The sequence below is a fragment of the Lissotriton vulgaris genome, chromosome 6, assembly GCF_964263255.1.
Source record: "Lissotriton vulgaris chromosome 6, aLisVul1.2, whole genome shotgun sequence".
Taxonomy (NCBI): Eukaryota; Metazoa; Chordata; class Amphibia; order Caudata; family Salamandridae; genus Lissotriton; species Lissotriton vulgaris.
This window is the reverse complement of record NC_141694.1, coordinates 1,546,499,138-1,546,514,937: the sequence shown is the minus strand read 5'-3', so window position 1 is coordinate 1,546,514,937 and position 15,800 is coordinate 1,546,499,138. Positions and strand designations below refer to the sequence as shown.

The window sequence follows — 15,800 nt, the reverse complement described above, 5'->3', positions numbered from 1 at the left end:
ACAATGGAAAAGAACCACCACAAAAGACTCAAAACCCTGGTATGATGGTAGGATAAATGAGGACAGACGCTCACTTAGATTGATTGAAAGACGATGGAGATCAGCTCCATCAGCCGAACACCTCAAGCTGCTAAGAATAACCAGAAATGCCTACTTCAGAAAGATCAGAAGATCTAAAACCCACTTCTTCAAGAATCAACTAGATCAAGCCAAAAACCGCCCCAAAAAACTATTCGATCTAATCAAAGCCCAAAGCAAGAGTACTCCCATTCACCCCAAGGCTACCCCTGACACCCAACTAATTGTGAGGAATTCGCCTCATTTTTCACTACAAAATCAGATGCCATAAAAACTGACTTATTCAATGATCTTTTATCCCTGACGGTCATGCAAAATAACTCTGCACCGCCCCTGCCAGGTGCCTCAGTCAAATGCTCCACAAAATTCAACCTGAAAAACAATGCACCCTGGTCCTACTTCATCACCTATAGTGAAGATTCTATACTAAAGACACTAAATGTCCTGAATCCCTCCTACCACTTCACAGACCCACTTCCCGCTAACTATCTAAAAGACTTCAGACCATTGTTATTACCTCTCTGGACCAAGATTATAAATACCTCCCTCCGTCAAGGTACCATCTCAGATGTCCTGAAAACAGGGCAGGTATTCCCTATTCTAAAGAAACCAACAGCTGACCCATCGGACCTAAATAATCATCGCCCGATATCCAACATCCCCACTCTAGCCAAGCTCCTGGAAAAATGTGTTCACACTCAGCTTAGCAACCACATTGGTATTGGTTAAGCAGGTTGAATAGATCAATCTGGCTTCCGTTCAGGCCACAGTACTGAATCAGCCATAACACAGATAATTGACGACGCTCTAAAAATCCTTGACAAAAACGGAGCCTGCTTACTAATCTTACTCGACTTGTCATCGGCGTTTGACACCGTCAAGCAAGACAACTTGCTAGAACTCCTGAAACTCAGAATGGGAATATCCGGGTCCTTGCTTACCTGGTTGACCTCTTTCCTCCAAAATAGATCTCAAAGATTCAAAGTTAATCAAACCTTGTCCAACCCTGTGCCATTCACGTTAGTAGTACCGCAAGGATCTTCTCTTTCATCCACACTATTCAACCTTTTCATGGAGCCTCTCACCGAACGTCTCAGCCTCTCAGAGGTCCATTTCCATATGTATGCAGACGGACGACACCCATCTCTACATCAAGATCCATTCACTTGAGGACATCAAAGCTTTCAACACAACACTACAAAAAAACTCAAACATGGCTGGCCGAAAACCATTTGAAACTAAACACCTCAAAACCGAGTTCCTTCTAATTGCCCCCCCCCCCCCCCCCCCCCCCCAACAAATCATCCACCATCCTGAAATGGATGAAGCACCTAACAGCACTCCAAGGGCAACCGCTAATTGTCGAATCAGCGAAATCACTAGGGGTGACACTGGACAGAAACATAAAAATGCAGAAGCACATTAGCGCCTCCACAGAAGGAGCAAATTTCCACCTGAACACACTGCGAAAACTGAAACACTTCTTGCTAGCAAACGACTTTAAGCAAGCAGTTCAGGCCCTAGTAATCCCAAGAGTGGAATACGGGGCAGTAACCTTATGTGACCTCCCTAGGTCGTCGACAGCCCCGTTAAGAGTTGCTATCAATTCAGCGGTGAGACGCATCACACATATCACCAGACCTTAGAACCCCAACTGGCTACAATTTGAGGCTAGAATTCACCTGAAAATAGCTTGTATGACGCACAAGGCCATACACCACAATTCCCCGAGCTACCTAGCTCAGAAACTAGTACAATCTGCTGGTAATAGATCTTCCAGAAGATCCAAGAATCTTCTACTGAAACCACAACGATTTGCCAAAAGAAAAACGTACAATGGGCTTTTCTGGAATGGCTCCCAGGATCTGGAATGCTTTGCCCACAGAAACCAGAACAAACCCATCCACTGCCGCCTTCAAAAAAGAAGTGAAACCGATTTTCATGGCCAAATTCACATGAATTGCTTATGTGTTACTAGATGTCAATTATTAATCTGTATTATTGAGCACCATATCTTATTTGATGGTTCTGTCCTATCGAGCACCTTGTATCTGAATCACTTATAATTGGATTCTTGTATGCAAATGTTTTTTCCTTTTTCTTTTTCCTGTTTACTCTTGCTTCTAATGTATTACATGTAAAGCGCTCTGCTACCCACAAGGGTCTTGTTCGCGCTATATAAATCATTCGAATAAATAAATAAATACTTGGCTGTGCACAAGACCTCTTTACTCAGAGAATTCTTCAGTGAGTACCAGCTTAATTTTTAAGGAATAATAAAGGCTTGATGCAAGTGCGGCGAGCAGGTTGGGGGTGCTTGATTGAGATGTGCCACTCTACTTAATATCCTTTGGGATGTGTTACAACAAGCTGGGTGGGTCATCTCCGAAGTACAGATAGCACGTTTGAAACCAGGGGAGCCTGGTGGTAATGTGTTTGTAGGGTCTGCCTTAATGGTATATAAATGGGCTGCTTTATAAACTCCTGGGAAATTTAGGGAATTGGCATGTGGCGCTCTGCTATGTTGTTTGCACACAGCCTAGTGCATCTCCACTAGGAAGATGTTCAGAATGATTCATGCCGTCTTGTTTATTCAGCATCTAGAAGTGGCCACATGCTGAGGAACATCATCTATATTGTCTGCTTAAATAGGTTTTGGCAATTCTCATCTGCACTGCTCTAGCTAACCCCACTGTAGTGGTCAGATTGATCATCTCTTTGTTTACAGGTCTGGTGCTCTATTGGTTGTTTCTGTCTTGAATCCAGAAATAGAATTTGTAACAGCTAGAAAATGGGCTATAGTTTTCCCAGCTGCCTTTGAACATTCATATGAAAAGGAAAAGGTCTGCTCTTTCTTCCCCTTTGATGTAGCTTTCCCAGTACCCTGGAGTGGAGGTCAAAGTACCCACTTGAAATCACTCCGCTATCTACGATCTGCTGCTGGCTTCCTGTGCATGGAGACATCAGCCATATGTGTTTTAAGAAACTGACACATACTTGAGCCAGCTGGCTCCATGCTGCATACTGCCAGAGATGGACATATGCCGAGCAATCTTTTACTGCCTTTGGTCTCAGTGACTGAAAGTAAAACTTTTCAACTTAACTTGCGTGCTTAGGTCGCAAGCTGTAGTGTCTTACACACGCCTGTTCCTGCATTGCTGTTGAATGCTAATTGTCTTTGTGCAACCTAAAGAAGAGACAGGCTGCCCCTTTATGAGTAATTGGGCATAAAAGTAACTATGTTTTACTACACTCTTGGATCTTCTAGCATATGAAAGTCTTAATCATTGAAGTGCAAATACTATCTGGCCATTCAGATATTCAGATTGTTGTGCGCCATTCATATGTTATTAGTATACGATTCTCTAGAGTCTAAGCCCACAGTACCCTCCAGGAGTGAGCCTTGATTGCTTACTGTCACAACCCCCTACAACTCGAAGCTTAAAGAAGTTCGCCGCATTTCAGTAAGCTGTCCGTGGTATTTGGCTCTTATAGTTCCAAGGACATCAGACAGTGCTTGTTAAAATAATTACCCTGGTATCCCTGAGTTCTCTAGGAAATGTAGGTGTTATAGAACTGGCCTGACTGATAGAGAGCTACATGGGAGGCAAACAGATTTGTAGAGACCCTGTCGAGCTTCCCCGCTGTTTCCGAGTGCTCGCCCTAATCTCCAATGGGACTGCACTTGAGGAAATTAGTTTCCTCAACATAAGGGATTAAGCTTTAGGGAGGGATTGGTTTGTGTCCTACACGATCATGGGCCAGCTAATCAATTTACAAATTGCTTGTATAGTATTTTAAGTACTCTACATTTCTTGGCATCTCTTGTGGCAGCAGCTCCTCGTCTTCTTTGGTCACCCTTCAAGACAGGCAGGCAGGGGAACCCTGTCCAATGGCATTATCATCCAGAGACTAAGGCAGTGCTTATTGTACCACCGTCATTGTCACTCAGACTCCACCAGGACTGCTTGACCCACAGATGTAAGAGGGGTAACACCCAAGAACTCCTCTCCACCTACGCACACATTCTAACTTAAAAAATACTCCTAAGAGCTGAAACAATCTTTCACATCTGTAACATTGTAAAAGTCACTGCACATCTGTGTTGTAGTAAAACATTGTTTATATACATCATAGCCTTAGTAATTCGTCTTGCATTGTCCCCACAGTGTTTAACCAGTGGCACCCCTTCACTTTCTTTTTCTGCTTGAGCATTATTATATTGCTGCCTAAGTTTTAAATATAACGTACATTTCAATGTATTCCTTAAGTTCTAAATACATTCTTAGACCTATAGTAGTACTTTTTGTCTAACTGTTCCATTAAGAAGTTGTCAGCATTCTTACCTCAAGCGTGTAGGTTTTTCAGGTGCCTTGAACAGCGTAACATGCATTCTAATGTACTGCAAAAGAGTCATTGACTTTTCATGGAAGCAAAAACATTGATATGTGCATTACACAAATATACACAGTTTAAAATTATATATGTTCTCTGTTTCACTTAATTATATGGTGGCTTAGTCAAATAATCTTTTTCATTCTGTAAATGCCACTTGTATGTGAAGACTCACCTATGGAAGGAATTCAGTGCTCTTGATTTACAAAACTAGAATCTGTATGACATTTTTTGTGAAGATGCTATTGGCCTGTGGATTTCCACTAGCTCTTCAAAAATTCAGGGGTCTGAAATGACAGGTGTTCTGAGAACAAAGATGCAACCCCCAGAATTGCTGATGCTGTTAGTATCTGTAATTCCAGCATACCGGAATACTGTGGTATTCTGAGTGCGACCTCAACGGGGTCGTCACTTCAGACATTAAAAATTACTTTGGGAAGGAGAATTGCCACACCAAATTAAAGTTGTAATATCCCATTATTGGCAGCTCCTTAGCGGGAAATGTAATGAACTTTTAGCTGGTAAACTGTTTATGAAAGGAGGTGGGGGGGAGGGTTAGACTAGCAAGTGATAAAGGAAATAGAGGGTGTTCTCAGGAATTTATTTTGGAAGTAGTCCATGTAAATGTTGTGAACATCTTTAGATTTCTAATTTTGTGAATTTTCAAAACACTGGAATTGTCCTGCATTAGTACACCTAAACCAGGACAGCCTTGGTACGGTTGAGAATGTGGGACGGTGCACCAGATTTACCCAGTTAAGTCAAGAAGGGCTTTTCATGGTAAATCCTTTTCAGTGGAAACAAACAGTAGCAATAAGGGCATTTGTTACTTAATCAACTCTACTAATAGGATTAGAAAGCAGACCAGTTTGGAGAAAAAAAAAATTCGAAATACATGCATGAGTGGAGGCTTTATGTCCTTCGTGGAAAGACTAAAGGCGACTGAACATTTTTTTGGGGGGATGATCATTAATCTCCATATCAATCAATCTAGAGACTTGTAAAGCACTACTTCTGACCCGCGAGGTTCTCAAGGCCCTGGAAAGGGATGGGATGGGGTTTAAAGTGGGTGGGCTGCTGATTCGCGGAATGCACTGTGGCTCCGACAAAGAGCCAGATATTAAGGTCCTCCCTGAATTGAGGCAATGACCGTGATATCCTGAGGTGGAGAGGCAGGTTGTTGCAGGTCTTTGCTGCGAGGTAGGAGAAGGATCTTCCTCCAGCCGTGGTCTCTGGTGGGTGCATGGAATGAGAGGCAGTGATTGAAGTACGCAGGTCCCGCGTCGTGTAGAGCTTTGCAGGCGTGTGTGAGGAGCTTGAAGGCAATTCTTTTGTTGACTGAGAGCCAGTGGAGATCTCAAGTGGCTGGTGATGTGGCTGGGTTGGGGGATGTTGAGGATGAGTCTGGAGGAGGCATTCCGAATCTTCTGCAGTTTCTTGAGGAGTTTTTAGGAGATTCCAAGCGTAGAGTACGTTGCCGTAGTAGAGTCTGATGCTGAATGTGTGGTTGACTGTTTTCTGGACTCTGTAGGGATCCACTTTAAGATCTTTGGGTGCAGGCATAGCCTGTGGAAGCAGGATGATGAGGTCTTGTGCATTGTCTGTGGGTGTGGGGGGTATCCAAGATCTGCAGGCTACCTGGAGTTGTCCCAGACAGAGGGGGTCAAGCCCAAATGAGGAATTCAGTCTTCTCTGAGTTAAGCTTGAGGCAGCTATCCTTGATCCAGGTAGGAACAGTCTTCATCCCATTGTGGAAGGTGTTCTTGCCGACTGTTGGTTCATTGGTGAAGTAGAGGATCAGCTGTGTGTCGTCTGCGTAGGAGACAATGTTGAGTCCGTGGTTCCGGACGATGGCTGTGAGATGTTTGAGAGAGTGGGTCTCGGGGAGGAAGCCAGAGGCACTCTGCAGCTGATCTCTGGGGTTTCAGAGTGGAGAAGAGGTAGTCTGACTCTTTGTTCTACCGGTGAGGAAGGAGCTGATCCATTCCAGGGCTTTGTCGCGGATGCAGGCATAATGGAGTCTTGGGTATAGGGTACGGTGGGAGATAGTGTCAAAGGTGGCCAAGAGGTCCAGGAAGATGAGGGCTGCAGTCTCGCCCCTGTCGAGGAGGGTACGGACATAGTCTGTGGCGGCGAGGAAGGGGGTCTCAGTGCTGTGGGTGCTTCAGAAGCAGGATTGGGATAACTAAACCTATTAGTATACAGTAAAACCAAATTGACAGTGTGACGGAGTTGTCCTATTGTAGCCTAACTGAAAAAGTCTGAATTGGCAAGCACTTTTAAAATGCAAAATTGTTCAGAATTAATAAAACACAACCTGCACTAACATTGAATTGCTGCTCTTTTTAAACTTTTTTCCTTTTATTATATCTCAAAATAGATCACAAATAGATTGGCAGTGTGTAATATGGACTGGGATCGTTTAAAGGCAAAGGACTTGCTGGCTTTATTTAACTCTTTCAAGCCCAAGGGAGGTGTTGTATTTTCTGTAAAGGTAAGAGTCATTTTTTATTCATTTGTAATTCGGCCAAAGGTCTTTTCATTCAGAAATATAGCATTGTTCTACTATTGACTTTAGTTATTTAGGTGATTGAAACCTGTGTTCCCTTCCCTTCATGTTTTATGTTAAATATTAATGACTCCTTTTTTCAATAAGGGATGTTCATAGTTTGTTTAACAACATTATATCAGCAAATTAAATTGCTGGTCCTGAAGAGTCGGAAAAGTGTATACTCTCCTTTGAGAGTCTGTATCCAACCTTCTGTGCGACTAATTTAAATTTACCATACATTTGCCATACCTTTACTTCCCCACCTGTCTATAACCTTGAAATGTACCAATTAAACTTTTATCTTTTTTTACTTAATTGTACCCTTGCTTTGTTATTTTAACCTACTCATATTCCTAATGTTTCCTATATCTAATTTCTAATGTAATTATATCTGTTGTAATTTAATTATATTAATTTTCCTTAATATCCTTCACCTTACTCCTAAGTTGTATTTTTTGCCTTGAATGAATTACGATAAGTATCATTAATAATAATTTACCGTATTCCACCAGTAATCCTAACCAATTGTAAATTAAGCAATTAAAAAATATTGTATTATGATAAAAAGGATTACAGTTGGAATTAATGTATTTGTTTACCTATACAAAAAGAATGTATTGTTGTTAATTATAACGCTAAACCTAACTTACAATGAATTCAAATTAAATCAAATAAGTCCATGTGAATTAACTTTTATTGGCTTAAATTCTTACTCTGAATTACATTTTTTACTTTTGTATATTAAATTAAAATAATTTTAATTATTATTTCAACCTGGATGTGATCTCTAATATTGTATTTTATTTCATTTTATTTTTTAACACCTTATTGAAATTTTCAAAAAGATTACATGCATCGAAGATGGATATCATCACCTTCTGGAAATAAATGATCAGTCCCATTCCTCTATTATCCTGCACACCCATCCCCTTTTTCCATCTGGACCATTTTTTTGTCCTTGCTTTCTCCCTTGCCTCTTGTTCAAAGACCCTGTATCCCTTCTGCAATTACCAGGATGGAGCCACATATAAACCTTCTTCCAGATTAGCAACTTGGTGTTTTGAAAACTTTTATCCCTATCTCTTAATTTTTTATCTGTCCCAAAAATTAGGAACAGGCAGCATTTTGGGACAAGTCAGTTTAGTGGAGTTTTGTCTATGTAAGCCACCAACTTCCCCATATTTTCAGGAATAATGGTCTTTATTCTGAACATCACAGGCTAACTTTTTGACTAACAGTAAGGGTCAACATTTCTGCAACCACATATATATGCAAGGCCATAGTTGCTTCCTTCACTGCTAGAAAAAGAGTAGAAACGGTCTACCCTGAAGTGCATTGTAACACATGCGATTCTTACTGTGGATGGCCGAACCAGGCCTCTTCAGGCCAGTGCGCCAACTCTGCTCCTGTAGCTGATTGTGTATTATCCTGGCAAACACAAGGAGAGGATGGACGGAGCACTGAAACTTTTCAGACACTCAAGTGAGCAAGTGACCTACATCTGGACATACCCTGCCAATTTAGGATGAACAAAGCAAGCACAAGGAGATGATGGACAGTGCACGAGATTCACCCCCAATCTCCTTGTGTTTGCTTAGCTCGCCCTAAGTTAGCAGGGTATGCCCAGACTTGGGTCCCTTGCTCACTTTGCCACTGGATTCAAGCTAGCCTGGTTGATGGAGGGTGTTACCACGAAATTGGTCCCAGGATGCTTGTTTCCGGTTCAGGGAAGGCCTGTCTTGGCATTTCGGCTGGACAGTTCCCATGAGGAACAGGGTCAAGCCTCATTTGCAAAGGGCTGAGTCTGAACTTGGGTGGAGAAGTGAGCTAAAAAACGACGATTAATTCAACCCAGTTCTGTGACTGGGGGCGAGTGTCTGAAAAGTTTCAGAACTCGGTCCATCTTCTCCTTGTGTTTGCTGTGTATTATCCTGAACATTGTTCCAAAATTCTGCCCTTCTCTCAAACACTTTTTTAGCATCTAGGGAATAGTTTCTCTTTGTTTACCTGTGTGTTTGAAAGCAGGGCGTTCCTTTTCACAAAGGGTGCATGCAGGTCTGGCAGTTGGGAATCAAATGCATACAGCTGTGCAAGCAAGTCGAAGGATGGTTATGTGCTGGTTGCTGCTGGTTGCATTTGCAAATCAATGTATCATATCTATTCTACTGACACAGTGCTTTTCTAATGGCTAGGTTCTTAATGATCACAGCTCTAATTAAACCATTTTACAGTGATCTAACCAAGCTAAATATTTGATATGGCTTAGTGAATAAGTGTGCTGTGTTAAATTGTTCTCACTTAATTTGTGTACTGTACCCTCCATAGATTTATCCTTCTGAGTTTGGGAAGGAAAGAATGAAAGAAGAAACTATACAGGGCCCTGTTGAATTAAAAGAATTACCTGAAGATGCCACAGATGAGCAAAAGTAAGTTTCTTGATTGCAAATGTCAACCAAGGATTTAAGGAAATTTCAGTGTGTGGAACATCATGCACATATAGTAAAATGTCGATCTATAGACTAGCTAATGGCCGAAAAAAACTGTTGGGCAGAAACCATTTCCAGAAGAATATCTGACCCATTATGTTAGGCAGCTGTGTTTAGTGTGGTCTTGCTTTTTTGTTTCTATGAGTTAGTCATTTCTTGCCCTTGGATTATGTCATAAAGGGAATTTTTTTCTGCTGAAAGTGAAGACTCCAATACCCTTTTCCCCTGCCTCTTGTGGAATGAGGGAAATGGGCAGAGCAGGGTGCCCTCTTCTGCACTAGGATACTACCTAGACCGGTGATGAAAAGGTAAGTGCTTCAAAGCATGGATGTCTGTGCACTCTTTTCCAAGTAGCTATTTCCACATTACAGCAGAAACAAAGTGCCTCCAGCTGATGATTAGGCAGTCCAGGAACTGCAGAACATCACATAGCATCACACCCCAAAGAAACCCAGGCTTCCAATCCATGTACCACATCTTCTTATTTTGGAAAGAGAGGTTACGGGACCTTGGTTGCAGACGAGCCTTTCACACGAAATAAACAGTAGGCATCCATTTTGGGTGGAGGAGGGGATAAGCCTTACGTCCAGACTGACATTCTGGACATGGTCAAGAGTTACTCCAGCATACATGAGATGCAGGATAAAACACTAAGGTGTCTCGTGAAATCCAGTGCACTTAACCTGACGAGCTCCTAAACCTAGACACAAAAACTTAATGCGGCATTGTCGCAGGGATTCTGCTCCTACACAGAACTGTGCACAGAGACCCAGGACCTCAGTGAATTGTAGTATACCAGAAAACTCACCTTAGTGCCTAGAAACCCTAACCAGCTTGCATCAGTGTCTCATTAGCTCTTCGTCCTACAGCAAAGGAACCAATGATTAGACAACCCAGAACATGCGACTTAGGTTGTACCTAGGAATGGTGGGAAGCAAGAACACTTTCGTTATACTCTCATACCAGTCCACAACAGGAGTAAATAGAGACACGGGCAAAGTTAAAATATTTATTTTAACAACGTGCTTTAAGATGCAGTATTTTTGCCAACATAAGCAGACATACGATTAGAAATATGGTCAGCATTGTTACAATTCCATAAAACACAAAAGGAGAAATCATATTACAATGATGGTGAAAACTGGTCTCATAGTACCTAGTACAACACCCTCCCTAGATAGGAACTATGTTTTATAAACTATAGAAGGTCTCTTAGTCTTGTTTGGGGGATCCCATACCTCCAAGATCAGCAGGTGTGAATCAAATCAGGATCTGCAAAAGCTCTGTCTCTCTGGAAAATCGGGCTTCTTCCGAGTGTCGGTAATCATGCTTACAGTGCATTATTAATGGCGCCAGAATCACGTTGGCTGAAGCTGCATATATGTTCTGGCTAAAACGTGAGCCGATCAGCCCGAACAACAGCTACCTTGTTATGATAACCTTGGAGGCTTTAGCACTCAGTGTGCAGATTAGAGTCACAATGTAAGTCTAAGGATGCAGAAAACCAGCCTTTCCCATGTGAAGAATTTCACGCAGCCTAACTTACAGCAACAGTTATATGCAGTGTTGTGTGCAAAAACAGCAAAAAGGTAAAATGGCGTTTAAACTTCTAATAAGCCTATGCTAACATAGCTGTGTGAATAACCAGGCCAGCCCTCACTACACACTCCCTTGATCGGAGAACGCACAATAGCGGGGGCAAATTTTCAGAACGCAGAGTTCAAGTTCGAATGAGACAGAACCAAGTTCAGAATTTCGCCAAACTGGATAATTGGGAGTAAAATCTGAATTAGGAACCAGAAAAATGGTAAAACCCAACAGGGATGTAAAGTGTCAAAACACATGTAACTTGAAACAAGATCTTGGCCGAAATGTGGTCTACAAAGGCGGATGACATCCATATGTTTTGGCAATGTCCTGGTGTGAATGCCGACTGGCCCGAAGTCGGTAAGCTATTAATAGACGTACTGAAAAAGAACATTGAGATAAGCCCATCTCTGATTATTTTTGGGATCTTAGACAATTATAGCTTTTCTGGGAAGAACAAGAAGTTGTTAGAGCAGCTGTTATTAATTTTGATTATTATCGCCCGAAGGGAAATTTGTATCAATTGGATTTCTAGAAGTCCACCGTCTTGTGCAGCTTGGTTAAGGACAGCCAGACGATTTGGCAGGTTAGATTGTATAAACGCCTCAGAAAAGAGAGCCAGTTTATGGGAACCTTTTCTTAGTTTTGAATAAAATCTAGGCAGGTAATAGAGCACTAAAATGGTCCAAGGATTAAGACACCCTAATCCAATACGAGATACGCAAGGATATCCTCTGCTCCGTGAGATAAAGGTCGAAAGCAGATGTATCTGGGCAAGGGAATATCTGGCTGGTTTTGTTGGTATATATCGTGTTCTCTAAACCCAAAACACACCGAAATAAATACCTTTTTGGATTGTTGCATATGAGGACTAAAAAACGCATGTAACTTGTTAAGTGAGAGAAAAAAATGAAGGGAAAAAATTCATCAGTCCATTACGTGTCTATGAAGCAGAAAAAAATCGTAACTTCAATCCAACAGCGTATAGGCACAGTACGTTGCAACCGCCTCTAACCGGAAGTTGTTGTTTTTTCGTCATTGAACATTTCAGCCAACCAAATGTAAAAGGCAAGATGGCCGCTGACAGACCGTAGGGAGCAGTCGCTACCCTCCCAGGCTCCTGCTCAATGGTGAAAAGAAACGGGAAAATGCCGATGATCGCTGCCTGCATAAAGATAGTATGCAGTACTCTATGAAACTTGTAAAGCGGCTGTTTTACTGGATAGTGAGAAGCGGATTGAATTTGTCAAGTGTGCTTTGCTGGTTTGGATCTCAGGACAAACCTCCACTTGCTTCTCGACAAGCCCTGATGCAAAGTATGGCCCCACGCGGTCCAAGACCGTAGAAAGATTCTCAGAAAGAGAAAGAAAAATATAACTCTACTTTAAGTGATCCTGGCGTAGCCCAAAGCTCTAATCTTTGGTCGATGACACATAGTCGAACCCGCAGAAATATGGTGAGAGACAATCTAGATAACGCAGACTATGCAGAGGAGGAAGAGAATATTGAAAAGCCACAAAAAAAGAATGAACCGAAGTCAAAAGAGAAATTAAGAGAAAAAGGAGAAACCTCAATTAAATAAAAAAGCAATAAAGCGCCAGAACAATGAAGCAGTTTGGTAAAGCTGCGGGTAAAGAGGGAAATATGCGCCAACCTACCCTCCGTGAATCCTTTGCAGCGCCCGCTTTGATCCAGTCCTTAGGAACAGCGGTTGTGGCAGGGACGGAAGCAGTAGCCGCCTCACTACAGGCAGATTCAGGGACTGGCGGAGCTCGCGGAGTCATGCATGGGCTGAAAGAATCGAGTGCAGAGCTCCGAGAGGCTCAGACAGAGAGCGCAGCTGAGACTGACGCTCGGACAACAGAGGAAGCCTCACGATCGTCAGATGCGCAGCCGACTGTGCTGGAGACTGAGAGGACGCCGCGGCATGAGCACGAGCAACAAGAGCTACGTGAACAGACCCAGGATGGGAAAAGGCAGGCTGCCGCTTTGCTAAAAGATCGAAACCCCACGGGAGTTTTGGACAGAGAACAGCACACTACGACTCAAGTACTACTTGCCGGTAAGGAGGGCAGTGAGGGCGGTGAGGGTCTTGACAATGTGCTTAGCGATGGGATACAGACCCGACCAATGGAACTTGTGGATGGGGTGGAGAGACCGGCGCCCACGCAGAATGTGGTTGATTCAGTGGAGTTGACCCCGGATGGGGTGAATGATGTGCAGTCTGTTCCCTTTGCTACCTCTAACATATCCCTATCCCACCTTGATTGCGTTGAAGAACGCTCTGGAGCCCTAATCACAGAGGAGGGGGGTATGACTCAACAAGTAGATCAAGATGGTGGAAATCAGGGATCGGGGGCAACTGTGAGAGAAGGCAGACCAATATCTATCGTATAAGCCCCAGTTGGCCCCTCTATGAATCCGGGATCCCCAAGTGATGAATGCTTTTACTCGGTCAATGACGAGGAGGACAATAATGAGAGTGAGGACTCCATTTCTGAAAGCGACATTGGGGTTTCCGAGACAGAATCGGAGCTGGACTCTGAACCTGTAACCTCGGACAGTGAAGAAACTCATAAAGTGACCACTAAAAGAAGGGGGGAATGTCTGAAAAATAGATCTCGCAGCAAGTCAAAAACCAATATGAGTCCCTCACATACAGAAGTCTCTAAAAGGTTAGACTGGGATTACTCAGCAACCTCACAGCTTTACCAAGAGGGGGCTGCAGCTGTGCCTGACTCTCAACCCAACTCCTCTGCACAAGCGACAACGATGGATATGCTGTATACAACATTAAAAGAAATGCAGGGGGAGGCTAGAGCTGCGTCCCGGAGGGCAAAGCACACTAATCAAAAGATACAAGCATCTCTACGAAAAGGTAATAAACTATATTCAGATATGGCATCAAGGGTTACTGAAGTAGAAACAAGAACTGAGAAATTGGAGGAAGAAGTTGGGAATTGGAACGAGTTTCGGAAGGAACAGGAAAAGATGGCAAGTGATGTGCACTGGAAACTCGAGGACTATGAGAACCGCCAACGACGTAACAATATAAGATTATTGGGGGTGGCGGAAGGAAGGGAAGGGCAGGATGTGCGGGCATTTGTCATTGAGTTGCTTAAGGGGGCCTTTCCTGAATTAACGGGCTGGGTATGGGAAAGGGACATTCAAAGAGCGCACAGGTTCCCTATGGTTCAAAAAAGGGCCTCACCTACTGATAAACCTAGGGCTATTTTGATATTCGTAGGGAATTTCCTTTTAAGACAGGAGATCATGGACAAAGCCAAGCCTGTAGCTAGACGAACATATAATGGTACGACTTTCTTTGCCCGTCCCGATTTCTGTCACGCCACAGTGGAAAGGAGGTGGCGGATGAGGAAAATTATAACCCCTTTCCAAAACATGGGTTGCGAAGCATATTTAATGTTTCCATCTCGTCTTAAGGTAATAGATAAGGGACAGACCAAGATCTTTTTCTCTGAGATTAAAGCGCAGGAGTACCTTGAGGAGATCAAGCAAAGAAAAGGGGGCACAAAAAATATGGTGGTTGCACTAATCCAGACAAAACAAAAAGCTTAACAATAATGTGGATTACTTGAAAGGAAAAACCTAAAACGTGTGTCCTAAATAAAATAGTAATGGTATAATGGCATAAAGAAATAGATGGTAACTAGCGCAGGGGAGGGAGGGAGGAGCGGGTGGCACCTGGGGCTACAGCTGTCACGCATAGGTCAGGACTGACCTATTTGCCTGTAAGAGGGGGGAGGCGGGGGAGTGAGGAGGGGGGGAGGGGTACAGGGCACTTGGATGTTTTTTGTTTAAATATTTATGTACAGGGAAGATTTCATGAAATATGTAAAATTCAGTGGATGGATAGATCACTTCAAGGAGGAGATGATAGAACATTGTGTGCTGTTGATGTTAACTTGTTGGGGCAGGTAACCGATGTACATTAATGGGTACGCGTATAATCACTGTAAATGTTTGCGGATTAAATGATCGAACCAAGAGGCAGCGGGTGGCAACGTGGCTAAGATCTTTAAATGTGGACTTGGTGTGCCTCCAGGAAACTCACATAGCGGGAGAGCAGGGTCATTTGTTAGATCAGTTGGGATATCAAGTACTAGCCTACACTAAGGAGGGTGCCTAAAATAGAGGTGTACAAAAATATTTACAACAAGGGGTGGTGAGGGACAGAGTCTCTGAATTAAACAGAATACTCTCACCCAGTCAAGAGATCAGGGCTAGATCCAACACCGTTTTTTAGCTCACTGCACCATCCCAGTTTCAGAACCTGGCTGTATGCAAATTAGTCTGTTCCTGTCCCAGTGCATGATGGGAACAGGGCAAACCAAACTACAAAAGCCAATTCTTACACTGGGAAGGAAACAAGCTACCGGGGACCGGTTTCTGGCATTTCAGCCGTCTTCGGCCCGGCTTGCTTGAATCCTGATGGTGCAATGAGCAAGGGACTCACATCTGAGTATACCCTTCCACGCTTAGGGTGGACAAAAATATTTACAACAAGGGGTGGTGAGGGACAGAGTCTCTGAATTAAACAGAATACTCTCACCCAGTCAAGAGATCAGGGCTAGATCCAACACCGTTTTTTAGATCACTGCACCATCCCAGTTTCAGAACCTGGCTGTATGCAAATTAGTCTGTTCCTGTCCCAGTGCATGATGGGAACAGGGCAAACCAAA

At 43.1% G+C, this 15,800-nt stretch overlaps 1 protein-coding gene across 1 annotated transcript in view; it reads left to right on the top strand.

The window, feature by feature from the left end:
* Positions 1-15,800, top strand: part of ESF1 (ESF1 nucleolar pre-rRNA processing protein) — a 325,806-nt gene that overhangs the window by 78,348 nt on the left and 231,658 nt on the right. Inside the window, exons 4-5 of the mRNA XM_086927725.1 lie at positions 6,854-6,967; positions 9,350-9,450. Coding sequence (XP_086783851.1) covers positions 6,854-6,967; positions 9,350-9,450 — 215 coding nt within the window. The remainder of the gene's footprint in view (positions 1-6,853; positions 6,968-9,349; positions 9,451-15,800) is intronic.